At 35.0% G+C, this 17,512-nt stretch overlaps 1 protein-coding gene across 1 annotated transcript in view; it reads left to right on the top strand.

Annotated features, from left to right (window-relative positions):
- Positions 1–289: 289 nt before the first annotated feature.
- LOC140143002 (fibronectin-like) overlaps positions 290–17,512 on the top strand; it is a 55,921-nt gene continuing 38,698 nt past the window's right edge. The window contains exon 1 of the mRNA XM_072165029.1: positions 290–846. Coding sequence (XP_072021130.1) covers positions 765–846 — 82 coding nt within the window. The 5' untranslated portion in view covers positions 290–764. The remainder of the gene's footprint in view (positions 847–17,512) is intronic.

Raw genomic sequence — 17,512 nt, 5'->3', positions numbered from 1 at the left:
AAATTTTATACCCAATGGAATGACCCACTTTTTCATTTTGTTATACCCAATGACCCACACCGTCATTTCTAAAGTTGAGTGCCCCCGGCCATTAATAACAACGAATGGGCAAGAACACAAACCCATTTCGAAAGAAGTATAAATTCTTAACATTTTTAGGTCATACCCCGAGTCGTACTGTACCATCACTCACCGCGCATGCGCCCACCGCTGTCAATCAATATTGAAATCCTAGAAGCTCCTAGAACACAGCGTCTTCATGTCATGGGGATTATCATTTATCTTAAAACAGTCTGCCATCTTTCAGACTACCACGCAAAGAAAAAGAAATACTTAGACAACAATAACCTGTTTTCGTAGGAAAATCTGCATAAATATATCAATACTTATTTAAGCAACCACAGCGGTGTGTGGAAAGATGTTCCTGAAAGTTTTACTCCGTTACTGACGTAAGTGGGTGATTTTATCAGGTTTTCTTAGTAACTTAAGTTCCAGAGAAGCGTTCGGAAAGAGGTTGGAGGCGGTGGAAAAATATCTGCTTGAGTGTTGCTTGGTAACCAAAATGATACTTCAACTTGGAAAGTTGGATGACACGGACTAGATTTGTTTTGAATTCGACTGAAACAGCACGTGTAATTACAGAAATGCAATAGACATTGGAAAAACATAAGCACAGCATCACGTCGTTCGATTGAAAATAGATACTTAAAATATTTGGGAACAGTTATTCCACGGCAGGTGTAAGAGTGATCACGGATAATTTGATGATTTTATTCAAAATGGATCAAATCAGGCTAACAGCGTTAGCGATGGTGATGTTGTGTTTCTTCACGGAGACGTTTGGAGGTATGTAGATTTATTATATTATTATTAACATTATTTTAAGCTATAATGTTAAGTTTGCTCTTTTTCTTTCATTCGTTCTTTCTTTCTTTCTCTCTTTTTTCTTTCTTTCTTTCTTTCGTTCCTTCTTTCTTTCGTTCCTTCCTTCTTCCTTGAATGTATTCTTTCATTGTTTCTGTTTAGAATTTTTTTTTTTAAATTCTTATAGTCTTATCCACGTGAGTCTTACCCGAAATAGTGTATGTTGTCAAACGTCACAGCCAAAGAAGTTACGATTTCGGACACTAATCCGTAAATTAATTATTGTTAATTATATGTGACGTGGTATATCGAAAAGAGACACTTTTTGGCGCATGGGCAGGTTATCAATTTTGAGTGTTTTACATATCTTAAATAATGATATTTTGCTCCACAACGCCGTTTTCTCCAATGAAATCGGATATTCCTAAGCGAAGATATTGAGTTCGTAAATAATTTATGGTATTATAAAATTGGAAATTGAGATATTGGCCTTTAAAAATATTATTGACAAGGTTTTGAGTAGGAATGACCTCGAAAAATGTCTAAAAAATACAAGATGTTAGTTATATTCCGGTCTGAAACTATCAGACAATATTTTAAATATTATTAGCATCACACATTTGCAACAAACCCAAATAATATTGTGAAAAAAATCACCCAGACAGATTTTTTGCTATTTCTCCATTTACGATCCTGCCCAAAAGTGTCTCTTTTCGATATACCACGTCACATAATGTCTTCTTTTTATTTAAAAGTGAATGAAATACTGTTCAGTTCATTGAGCTGAGCAGCCATCATAAAATGGTTGTAATTATGCTCTCAAAAGTCTTCATATTGTGCTTTGAGTTTTAAAAAGGTACAGAAATAGATAAATTGAGCATCATGCAGTGCAGGGGTGCATTAGGCAGGATTTAGCAGGTCATCGTTTACAAGTTCAACTCTGTATGTAAAAAAAAAAATTTACTTTCTTTGGAAAGAAAAAACTGTTGTTTGATAGAAATCATTTTCCGATTGTGACCTTTAAAAGCTGTAAAGACTAGTTACCCCAAGGTTACCCCTTGACACATTATATTTACCTTGCTGCTTTGTATTAGATAAGTTGGCTTACATAACACAATCATGACAAATACAATATTAACTTCTTGTAAGATAGTGAATGATTATGTGATATACAGGGTGTCCCAGAAAAAATTACCGAGCGAATAAAATTGAACGTAAGTAATAGACATCAGAATCAAAAAATTCAAAATGAAGCGTATAGCTTATTTTGTTGTGCATACGAAAATTTTATTTGATTCGGTTGACTGGTTGTGAAGAAATGAAACATTACATAATGCGTGCATCAATGCAGTTCATTCCAAGTTTGATCAACATGCGCTTTTTTCATACTCGCTCACCGCTTCCTAAAGTTTGTGTATCTCATTAAATTCAGTCCACATTATCTATTTTATAATCCGACGGTGTTATGTCATTCATGCTTTCACTGAAGATGAATAACAGTTTGTCCGAGAAAACTTTGATTTCTGCAATTGGAAGCTTTCAAACTTTAATTCTTTAGGTTGTACAAATATGTTATATTTTAACTTTCCAAAGAACATTTGAGCCAAGAATGACAATGACCAAGTGCTTACAGCTTTACGTGTGGTTTTTGATACCATGCAACATTAACGTTGCATTAATTGCATTACAATTTCTTGGAAATATTCCAAAAACATTAATGTGTGTGAGAAATGTTTTAAGCCAGCTGGAATTCTTTATGCAATAATTCTTTATGCAACATTTATATCAACATTAAAGAAAAAATAAATTTCCAAATACATGTACCGAGCATCATCTTACATGTACGCTTCCATTTCCAATATCGTGCAGGTTTTTAAATTTGAACAAAATCTAATTAATGTTTTGCAGGTTATAGATTGTTTAAAAAGAATGGTTTCACAGAACAAAATATGAAGCCCATTGACAATTAACTAGTGCGCATTGAATTGAATGATCTTTCTTTCAAACTTGGAATGAAGTGAATTGATACATGCGTTATGTAATCGCTCTTTTCTTCGCGATCAGTCAACCGATTCCAGCAAAATTAACGTTTAAGATGCAGAATAAAATGGGCTACATGCTGATGTTTAGAATTTTGGATTCTGGTGTCTATTTCTCGACTTACGTCCAAATTCATTCGCCCGGTAATTTTATTCTGGGACACCCTGTACAGTAATATAAGTCTAATCAATTCTTTGGCAAAATCACTGGACTAAACCAAAATATGTATAAAGCCCTCGAACCCAAATTTTAGGGCTGTGCAATAATCATGAGCCCTGGGGAGGGTAAAATGGGGGGTCACGCTGCCTCTTTGCACGCTGAGAGGGGACATTTTAGCACACATTTATAGTTATTTATGGGACACCTTTTGAATAATACGCTCTAAAAAGGCTTAGGAATACACTACAGAAACGTTCGAGCCCTCAAGCAAGTAATATTTGGCAGGCCGAGAAGGGGCAAACAATTTTTGGCACGCCATTTGAAAAGTTTCACTATCTCTACATCACTGCAAAACCAAGTGTTTATTTTGTAACACTTGTTAATATTTTTAACACAAATGTGCTTATGTTCCCATATAATATGTCCCAATAATTAACATCTTCCAACACAGAGCTTTAATCACAAATTATATATAAATGTTTTGCATTATCATGATTATAGAAACCATAATGTAATTTGTATTATTATTGATCAAGTACACTATAGCAACACAAGTAAACACCATGTATATGGTAATAATAAAACGTGTGTTAACTATTGCTTACTTTGGAGTGGGTCTCTTACAAACCTTTTACCAGATTAGTAAATCTACATGAAGAAGGATATGGGGTTTGATGTGATTAACAGAGATGTTTGGTCATTCTAAATGAGACAAAATAGTATAGTTGACCAGGTCTTGCGTAAGCTGCAAAGCACATTCAATTAATTCAAAACACATTTCAAAAAACGAAACCAAATAAAACACTTGAATCAACTTGCATGTGCCTGCAATAAGGTTTATATTACCAATAATATATTAATTTTCTAATTTCCATACATTGGGTCATCATGTCCTGACATTATGTAAGGTTTAATTAATGCCCGGGAATTAATGTTTATAACTTTTATTGTGTAGCTCAGGAAATTACCAGAGGAGGCTTAAAGGCATTCCTACAATGCACTATGATTGGGAAATTTGATCAATATAACCTAATTTTAAAGGCAAAGTCCCCATTGCCATACACACAAAATGGTAATTTTAAAACTGCAGCTAACGAGTTAATAGTTGAGACTTATGACTGATATTTGATTTTCTTACAGGAAACATTCATATTGTCCCACTGCATTAATTTTATTCCTAAGTCTTGATGTTTTGAATGTTAAATAATAGGATGAAAACACCAGATATTTGCACACAATCCCAATGCAAGGCATGATCAACTGTACCACATGTATACAAAAGCCAGACATACAAGGTCAGAAACCCCATTGGGTTGTGGGAATGTCTTTAAACATCCTCTGGGAAATTACCTGTCTTGATTGCAGAGTCACCATATGGGAAACAAATCATCTGACCACCTGAAAGGTCTTATCTAAAATAGCTTATTTTGACATTTTCAATTTGGAATAATGTTTTACAGAAATTTAGGGCTACTTTCCTAAAAATAAAAATAAAAAACACTTGGTGTTATTCATTTTTTCATACTTTTGTCTGATATTGCCAAAAAGGACCATTTCCCCCAAAACTTGTATAAAATGAAATGATCAAGGCCATGCGTTATTTAATTTTGGTGACCAATAAACATACAAGCAACTTTGGTAACATATTTGAAAAAAAAATCCCAAAAAATTGTAACAATTCTTAACTTGTGGCATGAGGTAAATGAGGCAACCAACTCGCGTGATATTCAGCATCTTTAGTGACCCAATTGAATATGTACAATATGATGTATAGACGAATCCAACGAGCCAAGTCATGGTCAGGATTTGGTCGGCCATTGTTGGGTCCCCCCAGCACCAAACTGCCCAGTTGGGTGGATTAAAGCCGCTTACAAATCGATGTTAGATTCTTTTGTGTTTTAAACTGTCATCATTCTTTTGTCTACGTGTAACATGGGTGATAGAATGCAGTTTAAAATACCCTCCAAGGCCGCATCATTTCACATTTTAGGTGAGATGGAGCCGACGGGGACCCAGCTTTGGCTGCCATTGAGGTGTAGGAATGTGTGAAATTGGATTCGTCTATACAGTTAATTGAGTGACTTTATTTGACTTGAGCTACAAATAGGCCAAATGAATTGACTTAACCTAATTTATGTTGGTGACTAACTGTAACAACCCTGCCAAAACTCTTACATCCCTGATTAGACACAAAATGGTTTCGTTGTTTGGCAGGGTTGTAACAAGATCTAATCTACACCAAACACCTTCAGAAGACTGTTTACATTGAAAATTATATAGTCTAGTCATGTTAGTAAGTATATAGGCCATATAGCGCTTTTGGCTTTAAGTTATATTTAAAAGTCTTAAAAGTCTTTCACCAACTTAAGTTGATGTTTGTTGTCATGATTCTCTATGGTCATTGGTCAAGCAAACTCAAGTTGAATGTCACCGCGTCTGCAATCAAAAGGAAATCACTTGTAGTATAAAGGAAGTCATTCATATAACATTAAGTGTTTATGGAATTCACGAGATCCATTACCACGCTTACCTTCTGTCAAAATATCTTCCTGAACTTAGTGTGTCTATCCGGTTAATTATATTAATAGGTCAATACAGGAGGTGCAATGGGATATTTCAGTTGAAATACATACATAGGGATACCTAAATGGGTGCTGCATCTGGGGGGAGGCACTCACTAAAAATGGGTGACGGGGATATGCGGCCACATTGACCCCCATTTTTCAACTCCCTCTCACCCATTGATACCATTTTTGTTTTACTGAACTCCCCCTCACACAAAGACCCTCTTTTTTGTTTTCCTGTCACCAAAAGACCCCTTTTTTTCAATCCTTAGGGAATATTTCTAATCTCTCACTGAATTACCCCATTTTTTCATTATTTTTCTTCAAATTTTTCAACTTTTTTTCAATTTTTTTTTTTAATTTTTGAAAAATGTTTCAAATTTGTGAAAATTTTGTATCAAATTTCATATCTTGACCCAAAATTGTTCCCAGTCTCACTGAATGACCCCCAGATTATGGGACCTTCTCACTGAAAGACCCCCTATTTTCTGTGTCTAAGCTCTCACCGAAAGACCCCTTGTTTGGTACTGCTGTCCACACATCCCCGTCACTTCCAAAGTCAAGTGCCTCCCGGGGGGGGGGGGCTGCATTTGAAATCTATACTCCCTGTATGGAAGGTTAAAGTCATGTATTCAACAGGGGGTGTATGGATTTCAACTAGAATATCCCCATATGCAAAATTGCAGATCAGAAAGATACAGACAGACAGGTAATCACCCAGCAAACACAAAAACGTTTTTAAAACGTTTTAAATAAGTTATATTTTGGGTTTTGGTTTACGTAAAACGTTTTAATAACATTAAAATGTCGGGTTATATAAAGGTCATGAAATCGTTTTAAAACGTTTTGTATGAAAACACACTACAACAATATTTTTAAAATGTTTTCGAAATGTCATTTTAAACTATTTTTGCAAACATTTTTGGCCAAATATTTTGTCAACACTTAAATAACATTATGTTAAAATATTTGCACCCAGCAAAAACAGAAATGTTCTTAAAATGTTTTTACAAAACGTTTTAATAACATTTAAATGTCGGGTTATATAAAGGTCGTGAAAACATTTTAAAAACGTTATTATAAATATTTTGGGCAAACATTTTTTGCAAAATATTTTTTCAACCCCAAAATGACATTCTGTTTAGAATGATTTGTACCAAGTTTTCAACAATGTTTTTGGAATGTTATTAAAACGTTTTTATACCCTTTATATGACGAGTGTTAACATTTTATAGTTTATAGTTGTAGTTGTAGTTTATAGTTGTAGTTATAGTTGTAGTTGTAGTTATAGTTGGAATTATAGTTGAGTTTATAGTTGTAGTTGGAATTATAGTTGAGTTTATAGTTGTAGTTGGAATTATAGTTGAGTCTATAGTTGGCTAGATAACTAAAGACATTCTCTGTACCATTGTTGAAATTATGCCATAGCTTCCCATAATACATTGTTGAAACTATATGCTATACCTATACTCTGTAGCGGAATGTCTTCCCATAATGCATTGCTGTAGATTGTATTGGAATGCTTTCCCATAATGCATTGTTGGAATTCTTGCCCATAATGCATTTTTAAAACCATGTTATTGTCATGTTAAATAGGCCTAGGCCTACATGCATCAGCTGTACCTTATATTCCCATACAAAGTATTGATGAAATGCCATAGCTTCCCATAATGCATTGTTAATACTATGCTATACCTGTAGTCAAATGCCTTCCATAATGCATTCCATACCCTGTACTGGAATGTTTTCCCATAATGCATTGTTGAAACTATATGCTATACCTATACTCATAATACATTGCTGTAGATTGTATTTGAATGCTTTCCCATAATGCATTGTTGGAACTCTTGCCCATAATGCACTGTTGGAACTCTTGCCCATAATGCATTTTTAAAACCATGTTATTGTCATGTTAAATACATGTACACTATGTATTCTTCCCAGAATGCATCAGCTGTACCTTCTATTCCCATACAAAATATTGATGAAATTATGCCATAGCTTCCCATAATGCATTGTTGATACTATGCTATACCTGTAGTCAAATACCATAGCTTCCCATAATGCCATAGCTTCCCATAAAATTATGAAATAATTTCATTCCCATGAAAATATGCCATAGCTTCCCATAATGCATTGTTGATACTATGCTATTCCTGTAGTCAAATGCCTTCCATATTGCATTCCGTAACCTGTACTGGAATGCTTTCCCATAATGCATCGTTGAAGCTATGATATAATTTCCCAAAATGCATTGTTGGAACTATATGCTATACCCATACTCTGTAGCGGAATGTCTTCCCAATAAATGCATTGCTGTAGATTGTATTGGAATGCTTTCCCATAATGCATTGTTGGAACTCTTGCCCATAATGCATTTTTTTAAACCATGTTATTGTCATGTATATGACCCACTGCTAAAATCAACATCACTTCCGGGTAACGAGGATGCGTCCTTAGCAACCAAGTCTCGCGGGAAAAGCAGTGGACCAGTTCATCTGTGATCAAGCCATCAGCCAAGATGGCGAAAGCTCAGATTCGTGAGTAATTTCTATTTGGATTTGGCTAACAAAAATACCAGTTTACATGTTATTGTCATGTTAAATAGGCCTATACACTATGTATTCTTCCCAGAATGCATCACCAGTACCTTATATTCCCATACAAAGGATTGATGAAATTATGCCATAGCTTCCCATAGTGCATTGTTGATACTATGCTATGCCCCGGGGCTATACCGGTAGTCAAATGTCTTCCATAAATGCATTCCGTACTCTGTACTGGAATGCCTTCCCATAATGCCTTTTTGTCAAGGTAAACAAAGATACTAAACTGGGGTCCTGGGAGTTCTATAACTTCATGCTTGGAGTTGAGGCACACAGTGAGGGGTCAATGTGTTGATGGTTAAAGCAGGAAATGAAAGCCTCTGGGTGGTCAAATCATGGCCAAAACAGCAACCCATTATGCAATTTATAGATAGCTCATGTCCCTTCATGACTTAATTAATTTTTATAGCATGATCCTTCATCAATTCAAAGACCCAGAAGAGCAGAGGCATACCAGCATCAGCAGTAATGGGGAGTGGGAGAGGCTGGTCCCGGGGGGGGGTGTGGCACTCAACACAAATGACCATACGGGTATGCTCCCGGAGAGACCCCCTTTTGGATTTCGCAGCTCCGAAAGACCCCCTATATTTGACCAAAATAGAACTCCGAAAGACCCTTGATTTTGATAATTTCAGCTCTGAAAGGTTTTTTTTCAGGCGATTTTCAACCAGAAAGCCAAGGTAGACCCTTGATTTGGACTGTTCGCAGCACCAAAAGTCCCTGTTTTACTTGTTCGCAGCTCCAAAAGACCCCCTTTTATCGGTACGCAGTCAGCTCCCAAAGACCCACCGCCTCAAAATTTCGGGGGCTGGTCGATATTGCCTCGGCTCAAAATACTGGGACAAAATTGACCAAAAGTATCTTCTTTTGGCCTGGTTAGACCACAATTTTTAAACATTCTAATTTTGACCCAAAATTTCTCAGTGAATATCAACAATATTTTTAGAGGGACAGCAGGAAGATTTGGAAATTTTTCACCTCTTGGCCCCTTCTTAATTCTCCCACTCCTGTAGAAGAGTTTATACCCTGTCTTTTGAAGGTGGCTCCATCACCCAAACACCCCTCATATTACATATACCCCTAATTATGAGCTGTGGGGATTTGGCACTTTAAAAGAGGGGGGCAGTACAGAAATGTGTGCAAAATGTCATGCTTGCTATGCTTGCAAAACTATTTATGGACCGTTCACAAACACTTGTAAGGGGGGGGCTGATGTAAAAATGGGCACCATTATGTACATGTATCATTGGCCCCTGGGCACCACAACCCCTGAACTACTGAACACTAATTAAACTAATAGAGTGCAATTTGATAGGCATGGTAGGTGATCAGATCTATACCAAGTCACAGCACAGATCCTGGAATTTATTTCCAGGGTCTGTTTTCACAACTACTAATCATGCTAATAGTCTCCCACAGTGAAAACATTTAATATGGCCATAAAACTAATTCCCCTTTGTTGTGCCCTCAAGTAATTTACACAGGTCTTCCAGAAAAAAAGAGTATCTGATGTTGGAGTATAGTCTAAGAAGATTTGAATCTATAGACCTAGGTTTTGAATTTACTAGGTTTAATACCTGATCATCATGAAAGATTTCTTACTTCTGTGATCATATGTAGCATAAGTGAAATATTCAACCCTAACTCTAAACCTACAACTACTATAAAGTAACTATAAACTCAACTATAACTCTAGACTCAACTATAACTCTCTAATTATAACTCTCAATCCAGCTACAATTCTAACTGCAACTATAAATGCAACTATAATCCAACTACAATTATAAATGATTATAAAAATGTGATTACAACTATAACTACAATGTCAATGATAAAAATACATTTACTCTTATATGACCCGACATTTAAATGTTTTCTGTAAAACATGTGTGTTTGCTGTGCAGTAAATTACCAACAAATGTTATTTAATGTTATGAAAACGTTTTATACCATTAATGTACCCTTTATATAACCCGACATTTAAACGTTTTCTGACAACCTTTTATAACCTTTTTGCGAATGATGTCGAAAACGTTTTGTGTTTGCTGGGCAGTTTGGCCCTGATCATTTATTCGTACTAGTATCCGCCATTTTGGATTTTTTCCATTTTGTGCATTTTGAAACCAAAGACCAATTTTTTCTTCATTTTTTAAAGTCCCCAATTAATCTGTATGCAATTACCTATCATGTGAGACATGTTAATGACTTGGCTTCGATTTAGTTTTCTTCTTCTGACAATTTTCACTTTACGGCCGCCATCTTGGATTTTGAGCTGAATTTTCATACATTTTCAAGTTTTACCGGATTTTTAAGCCGAAGGCGATTTTTTTCTTCAAATTTTGAAGTCGCCAAGTAATCCTTGTACAATTATCGTTCATATAGTACATGCAAATTGGTTGGCTTCGACTTAGTTATCTTTTTTTGAACTTTTTTGAACAAGTGATCGAGCGGTCTATGTACATCAACCCCTGTGGCAGATGTAGGGCTCGACTATGTGGGTGTATATTTTTACAAAACTCATAATAATATGCACTTATAGAGCGCGTTAGAAACAGAAGTGTGTCTCAGTCCGCTTAGAAACCAAAACTATACTTAAACATTAAAGAAAGTATGATAAACCCTAACCAGCCAAACAAGTAAATAGATTAACAATCGTTTAATTTACAACACTAAGCATAAAAGCTAGATGTCTTAATTAAATTGGTGGTGTTCCAAGAGTCTTGAATTGTTCAACTGCTTTGTCATTCCGATAAGATAGCGGCAAGCAAAGCAAGCTCATAAATTTGATGCTGTAATGGAGAAAGCACGATCCCCGTTTGGCTTAAAGGAGTAATTTGGAACCACAAACCATGTATGAAAGCCCATGAAAACAGTCTAAACAGAGATGCTCCACTTTTTGGTCTGATGTGGAAAGACCCCTTTTATCAAACAAGTAATCTTTCACTGAAAGATCCCTAATTTGGGAGTGCCCACCATAGTACGTCACTTTATATGGGGTTTGTAACTTTAAATAGCTTTCTATGAAAGCCGAGTTAGCCGACAGCTGAAAGGTAGATGACCTACATAAGATTGACACCCATTGGTTCGGGATCAAACCATAATGATCATAATGATATCCTTGATATTAAAAGGCAGGAAAAGCCAACTGTGTCATGTGTGTGCATTTGCCCAGGTTCAAAAACCTTCAATATAGCTTTTATAGTATCAACTTTAATTCTTACAGTTTTAGGTCTTTTTGGGAAAAATGGATATCTTCAATACGAAAGGTCAAAATTTTCAAATGAAGGACAGCTTTTCCTCTCAGCTAAATTACTTAAAAGCACATATCATTAGATTACTTCGAGGACTGTTAAATATCGAAGATATCAATTTTTAATAATTGACCATAAAATTTTTATCGCCAATTTAAAAAAAAAAAATTTGATATAAGAAGGACATTCCTGGTATTCGATGTGTCTCATGTGCTCTCAGGTCTCGCAAAAATACTGTGCAAACGTTGCTTTTTCATTAACTGAATCAATATATTATTCAAAAATAACACTGTTGACTTTGATGTTTTGCAAAAGTTTATTCTACAAATCATATACGGTACTTTGAAAACTTGCTTGATTTATAGTTTAAATGAGGTACATTCCAGCGGTACCTCTTTTCTTATCAAACGTACCACTTGTCTTGAGTCATTGATATTCCAGTGTAGTAACTGTATTTCTTGCCTCTATAATATACATAACTTTTGCTACCAGTATGTTATTATTTTTTGAGAAAATGCAAAAATAGTCACAAATTTATCAAGGCCTTCTTCTTTCTGCTGGCATAATTTTTAATGTTTTCTTCGAATTTTTTAGATACATATTGCGTGTTTTAAAAGCAGCAATAAAACACCAATCGTACATGAGTACACTGTAAAAACAGTGTTTAGAAAGTGGTGGCAAGAATGTGTTTAGAAACTTTATGTTTAGAATATGGATGTCAGATGTTTAGAAATTAAACACCATCACTGACCAATGTTGAGAAATTTGACACATGATGTTTAGCTTTAAAAACATGTTTATAAAGTGGTGGCAAAATTGTGTTTAGAAAAGTGTTTAATCGCTAAACACTGTTTTTACAGTGTATGGGTTGGTTACTGCCTTATTTTAAATGAAAATGACAGTAAGATGTAATTGTGTTTGGTTTCCACATGCATTCGTGGTTTTCAATATATACAAAAACAACTTCTTCATGTTATTTGAGTACGATTATGGCATGTCAAATTATTGTTTTACTAAGAAGTGTATGACTCTACCCCATAACCATAATAATATCATTGTATTTGGTTTCCTGTGTTTTTCATTGTTGTACTTCTTCGTAAATATTAGTGCGTTTTCCTTTACAATAACAACTTCATATAGCCTTGCTTTGTAGTCAGTGGTCACTTGACCAGACCAACGGCTTTACTCACGCAATAGTTTTTATTTTGAGAATAACAAAAATAAATAAGATAAACAAACAAAATATCGCGTGTTTAGAAAATACACTCACTCACAGTCTGCTAATCGAAGCGTTTTCTGTAACGCCTTTTAATGTGTTTATGAAACTGGAAATGTTATATTCACATTTTCATGAAAGTTTTGGTATTCTCCTACATGTCAAGTTTATGCGTAAACATTTATTATAATAGGCAGTTTGGCAATTTGTAAAACCCTTTACGGTATCCATTATTTCGCGAAAAGTATCAATAAAATGTCTAGTTTTGTTTTTGTTTACGTTAAGGGGGTGCCCTTTTGCATCTCTCTGCTGTCCTAAATGCCAAGTTGCCTTTTTTTCATATTTTTGCTTTATACAGGGTGTAACAATAAAATTTATGCAATTGCATTGACTTCTCAGGAAAAACAACCAAAAGAGTAATGGCAAAAATGTTATATGCAATGCAATCAATAATATCATGGCTAAAAGAAGATGTTTAGTTGGTTCCTTTACTAGCTTGGGTTCAAAAGTTATGTCCGATTAATTAAATCGTCCAGAAAACGTGTTGGGCCGCTTTTGCCATGTTTGCGCATATCAAGTTTGAACCGCGTAGATATGCTTATTGTGCATTAAACATCAAAGAACTGACACAAAAGAATTATAAGTGGTGTTTCTTAATATAATTAACATGAACTTAATAATAATATGCTATTCTTTAAAATCTATCAATGAAGTCGTGAAATTTCTTTCAAATTATCTTATAAATAAAGTAATTTCTCATATCCCTAAGATATCATTGGTGAAACTGAGAACAATAATTTTTGAAATTAAGTTCAGCTGGGCTTCTTGAGCGACCACTATTGCCAGCATTTATGTTAACAAATTCTACACACCTCTCATAGTAATATATGTAATTGTATGCCTCGATAGAAGACGTGAGTTTGGAAAATGAGATAAACAATCTTATGGTTTCTGCTTGACTCCGTGTGCTACCGAATGTCACAACCATAAAAAGTACGCTCTTCCAACGTGAATTGGGGTTGAAGTTGTTGAGCTGCAGCCACGATTTCTATTAAATGAGGTTGTTATGTCAGTTCTTAGTTGTGACTTTCAAAAACTCAAGGAGATATTCTATTATGTAATCATTTCTACCACTTCGAATACCCGATTTTTTAAAACTACCTATCATAAGAGCACCGTCCAACTGGTCAATGTTTCATTTCTATTCAGTCACTTTTGTAACACTTAGACAAAAGTTGCCCAAGTTGTTTTAAGACTATAGGTTACCTAATTGGCTATATCTTCACTTGTATACCATCGATTTTATTGGAACAAAGCTTATCTGGTGGCTAAAAAAATTATTATGATACACATATAAATATCAAACCAAAAAATAAGCGGCATACTTGTGTCATTCTATTTTCAAAATTGCACAAATGTTATTGTTACACCCTGTATGTGTATTTTGTTTCTTTCATAATATTTGTTGTGTTTCTTGTATAATGCAATTCGGCTGTTTGGCCGCGATGTTGTGCAGGTTAATAAAATCATATCATATCATATCAAATTAAGTTAATTAGTTTCAAAAGCACTAAAAGCACCCTGTGGACTAATTCACCTCCAATAAGGTAGCCATATTTATTCACTCGCAGATTCTTTTTTGTCTGGTATCCGGTCACTGAACCAACTAATCACACACAGATCTATATGTCAACCTCACAAGTAATCAATTATGTAAAACATGGTTTTTTTAGATCCAAACAAGGCAAACAAACATTGTACATCTCATTTACATAATAATGACCAACATAGCAACACATCTTAAGTCTATTTTAGTGGAGATTATCTTATTTACATTATGATGATGACAATGATATTGACCTCTCTATTCATGAGTGGTTATTTTATTGTAGAACTACTGATCAAAGGTGAATGTCCTTTTTTGTTGGATCTTAATTTAAAAGTAGTAATCTTTTTTACTACAAGTTATCTATGTGGATTATTTTTAATGTTGTAATGTGTACTGTGTAGTCATACCGGGGTTATTCAATGCCCGGGATTCAATGTAGTCCTGCTGAGAGCCATGTTTTACCGTAAGTCTTTTTCTATTGTGTAGTCCTACAGAGGTGATAGTGGGTAAAAGTAGTCCTACAGTCAGTGTCAGTGGGATTCCCTCACTATGTAGTCCTACGGGGAGGATTCTCTATAGGGAGAGCGTTTACTACACTGATGCCTTCAGCAACTTGATAATCCTCCAAAAACCGCAGCATACAAAGATTTCATGTAAAACAATCAAATCCAAACTCTATGCAGAACCGCTAATCCTAGTTATAAACAACACAATGTTTAATTTTAAACACTTTGGCCTTGTTATAAACAACACAATGTTTTAGACAATAATAACTGCGCACCATCTATTTTGAGGTCATTGTGTGAAATCGGAGGGTTTTGTTTTGGGCTGAGGTATTTTCTCGAGGGCCAAAACAAAACCCGACAATTTCACACAATGACCACAAAATAGATGGTGTAAAGTTATTATTGTCATTCATTACCGTCGTGTCTAATATTTTGAACAAATCAAAATGGCATTTTATGTTATTTTATGCCATAAAACGCTGATAAATATAACCAGTTTTAATCATTGTTGTAACCTACCCTACACAAAAATCAACCAGGCGAATATAACATTCGCGCCGACAACAAGAGCTACCAATAAACAGAAGTGCGACGGCATCGCGTAGGCGTTTGCGTTGCCATAACGCGTAGCTTATACACGCACGCGCGCGCAGAAGTCATTGTTGCGCGTCCGGAGTCATTGTGAGTTATTAATGACCTCGCAATTAGTGCACGGTAAGGCAATCAAATTCTTTTGATTGGATTACAGGCTTCGCGTATATTAATGAGGTTATGAATAATTTTTAAACACTTTGGCCCTAGTTATAAACAACACAATGTTTAATATTTAAACACTTTGGCCTAGTTATAAACAACACAATGTTTAATTTTTAGACACTTTGGCCTAGTTATAAATAGCACAATGTTTAATTTTTAAACACTTTGGCCTAGTTATAAACAACACAATGTTTAATTTTTAAACACTTTGGCCTTTTTCTTTAAACATTAATTTGATGGTAATTATCTTTAGACACTAATAGTATTTATAAACTTTGTTATAGGAAACATATGTTTAGAACACTTCCTGTTTAGGTAAGAGCTTCTTTTTAAAAGAAAACCAAAACACAAAATAAAACATGATGTGCGCTGTGAGGCTGCATGTGCTCTGTCTTTTACCATCAATTAAATTTGCACAAGACACATACACTGTTTGAAAATGTTGAAAGTTATATCATCTTACTGCAGTTCCTTCCGAGACTTTATGGACCTATGTTTGATATTTCATTTTGGAATTTTCATTACTGTGTATTTCATCTGTACCACCACTAAACTCTATGCATTTGATGGTATGTATTTGGCGCTTGGATTTGGATTTGCTTCTATGGCATCACTACTTGTTTGGACAGAACATGATAATCACCCATTGCTTAATCTACACAAGTACCATCAACTGAATGGCTTACTCAACATACTCTCCTATATAGTGTCAAAAATCATTCACTTCCAAAGCATATGTTTCACACTATTCTCTCTTTGGGAATCTCAAGATTTACCCTACAAGAATTAGAGGAAAGGAAGGTGTCCAAACTAAATCAAGTAAGTGTCACTGATCGACTTGATTGTTGAGCATGATATTGATATGCTCTTATAGAGAGTTGGGTGATGAATCTGATGACTTTTATCTATCCACACTTACTCCACCTGGCTATGATACGTATATATTTATACCCCGAGGAGGGGGTGATCCCTATGGCCGGATCCCTGTACTGTTAAAAAAATGCTTCGATGCTGTCATGCTGTTTCTAAATCGTCCAATCGTCGCATTTAAGAATTTCGAGTACTGTGACATCGTGTTTACCAGTGGATCAATATGTTTTAATCTGGTTACCTTTTATAAACCCCAAAAGAGATCGAAGAAAGGCTGAATGAACATGATGAAAGTGGATTATAAGTAGCTTAACTGTTAACTTTGAGAACTTCCAAGCAATCCAAAATAACAGTTCTCTATCTTAGCAAATGCACTTTCTATAACAGCAAGATTGTTGACTGTGGCAATGACTTCAAAATTATGTTCTCCATCATTGATGACATTCTCCACAAGAAACAACCTTCTAAGTTTCCTGACCATGAATGTCCAGGTGTCTTTGCAAAACCAGTTTGCTGACTTCTTTATGAATAAGATTGTGACTATTAGAACTTACCATTTGGTGGGTCAGATGCTGCAAATTCCTCGCAGTTTACAGAACAATTGACTGTGAAACAAATTCACCACTGTGTCTGAAGATCATGTTAAGGAGATAATTATCAAATCTCTATGCCCCTCTTGTCTGCTTGAGCCTCTCCATTCATTGTTGGTCAAGCAACAGTTGGTCCCAGATCCTCTATAATCTGCCATCATAATACCTTTGCTCAGGAAACACAATTTGGACCACAATATCTTTAAACACTACCGTCCTGTGAGTAACCTCCTTTCATTTCCAAAGTATTTAATTTGCAAAACAGTTGACTAATCATATGTCCAAAGACCATCTTCATGAGCCACTACAGTCAGCATATAAACAGTTTAACAGCACAGAAACAGCTTCGATTATGGTCCACAATGATTTATGGGCTATGGAAATGAACGGTGTCACTATACTGTATGTTAAGGTATGTTAAGATCAAAATAGAAAAGATCTTTTGATGAACACATAAATGAATCTATAACATTTTCCAAAT

The sequence above is a fragment of the Amphiura filiformis genome, chromosome 20, assembly GCF_039555335.1.
Source record: "Amphiura filiformis chromosome 20, Afil_fr2py, whole genome shotgun sequence".
Taxonomy (NCBI): Eukaryota; Metazoa; Echinodermata; class Ophiuroidea; order Amphilepidida; family Amphiuridae; genus Amphiura; species Amphiura filiformis.
The sequence above is the reverse complement of the archived record's forward strand: the minus strand, read 5'-3'. Positions and strand labels throughout refer to the sequence as shown.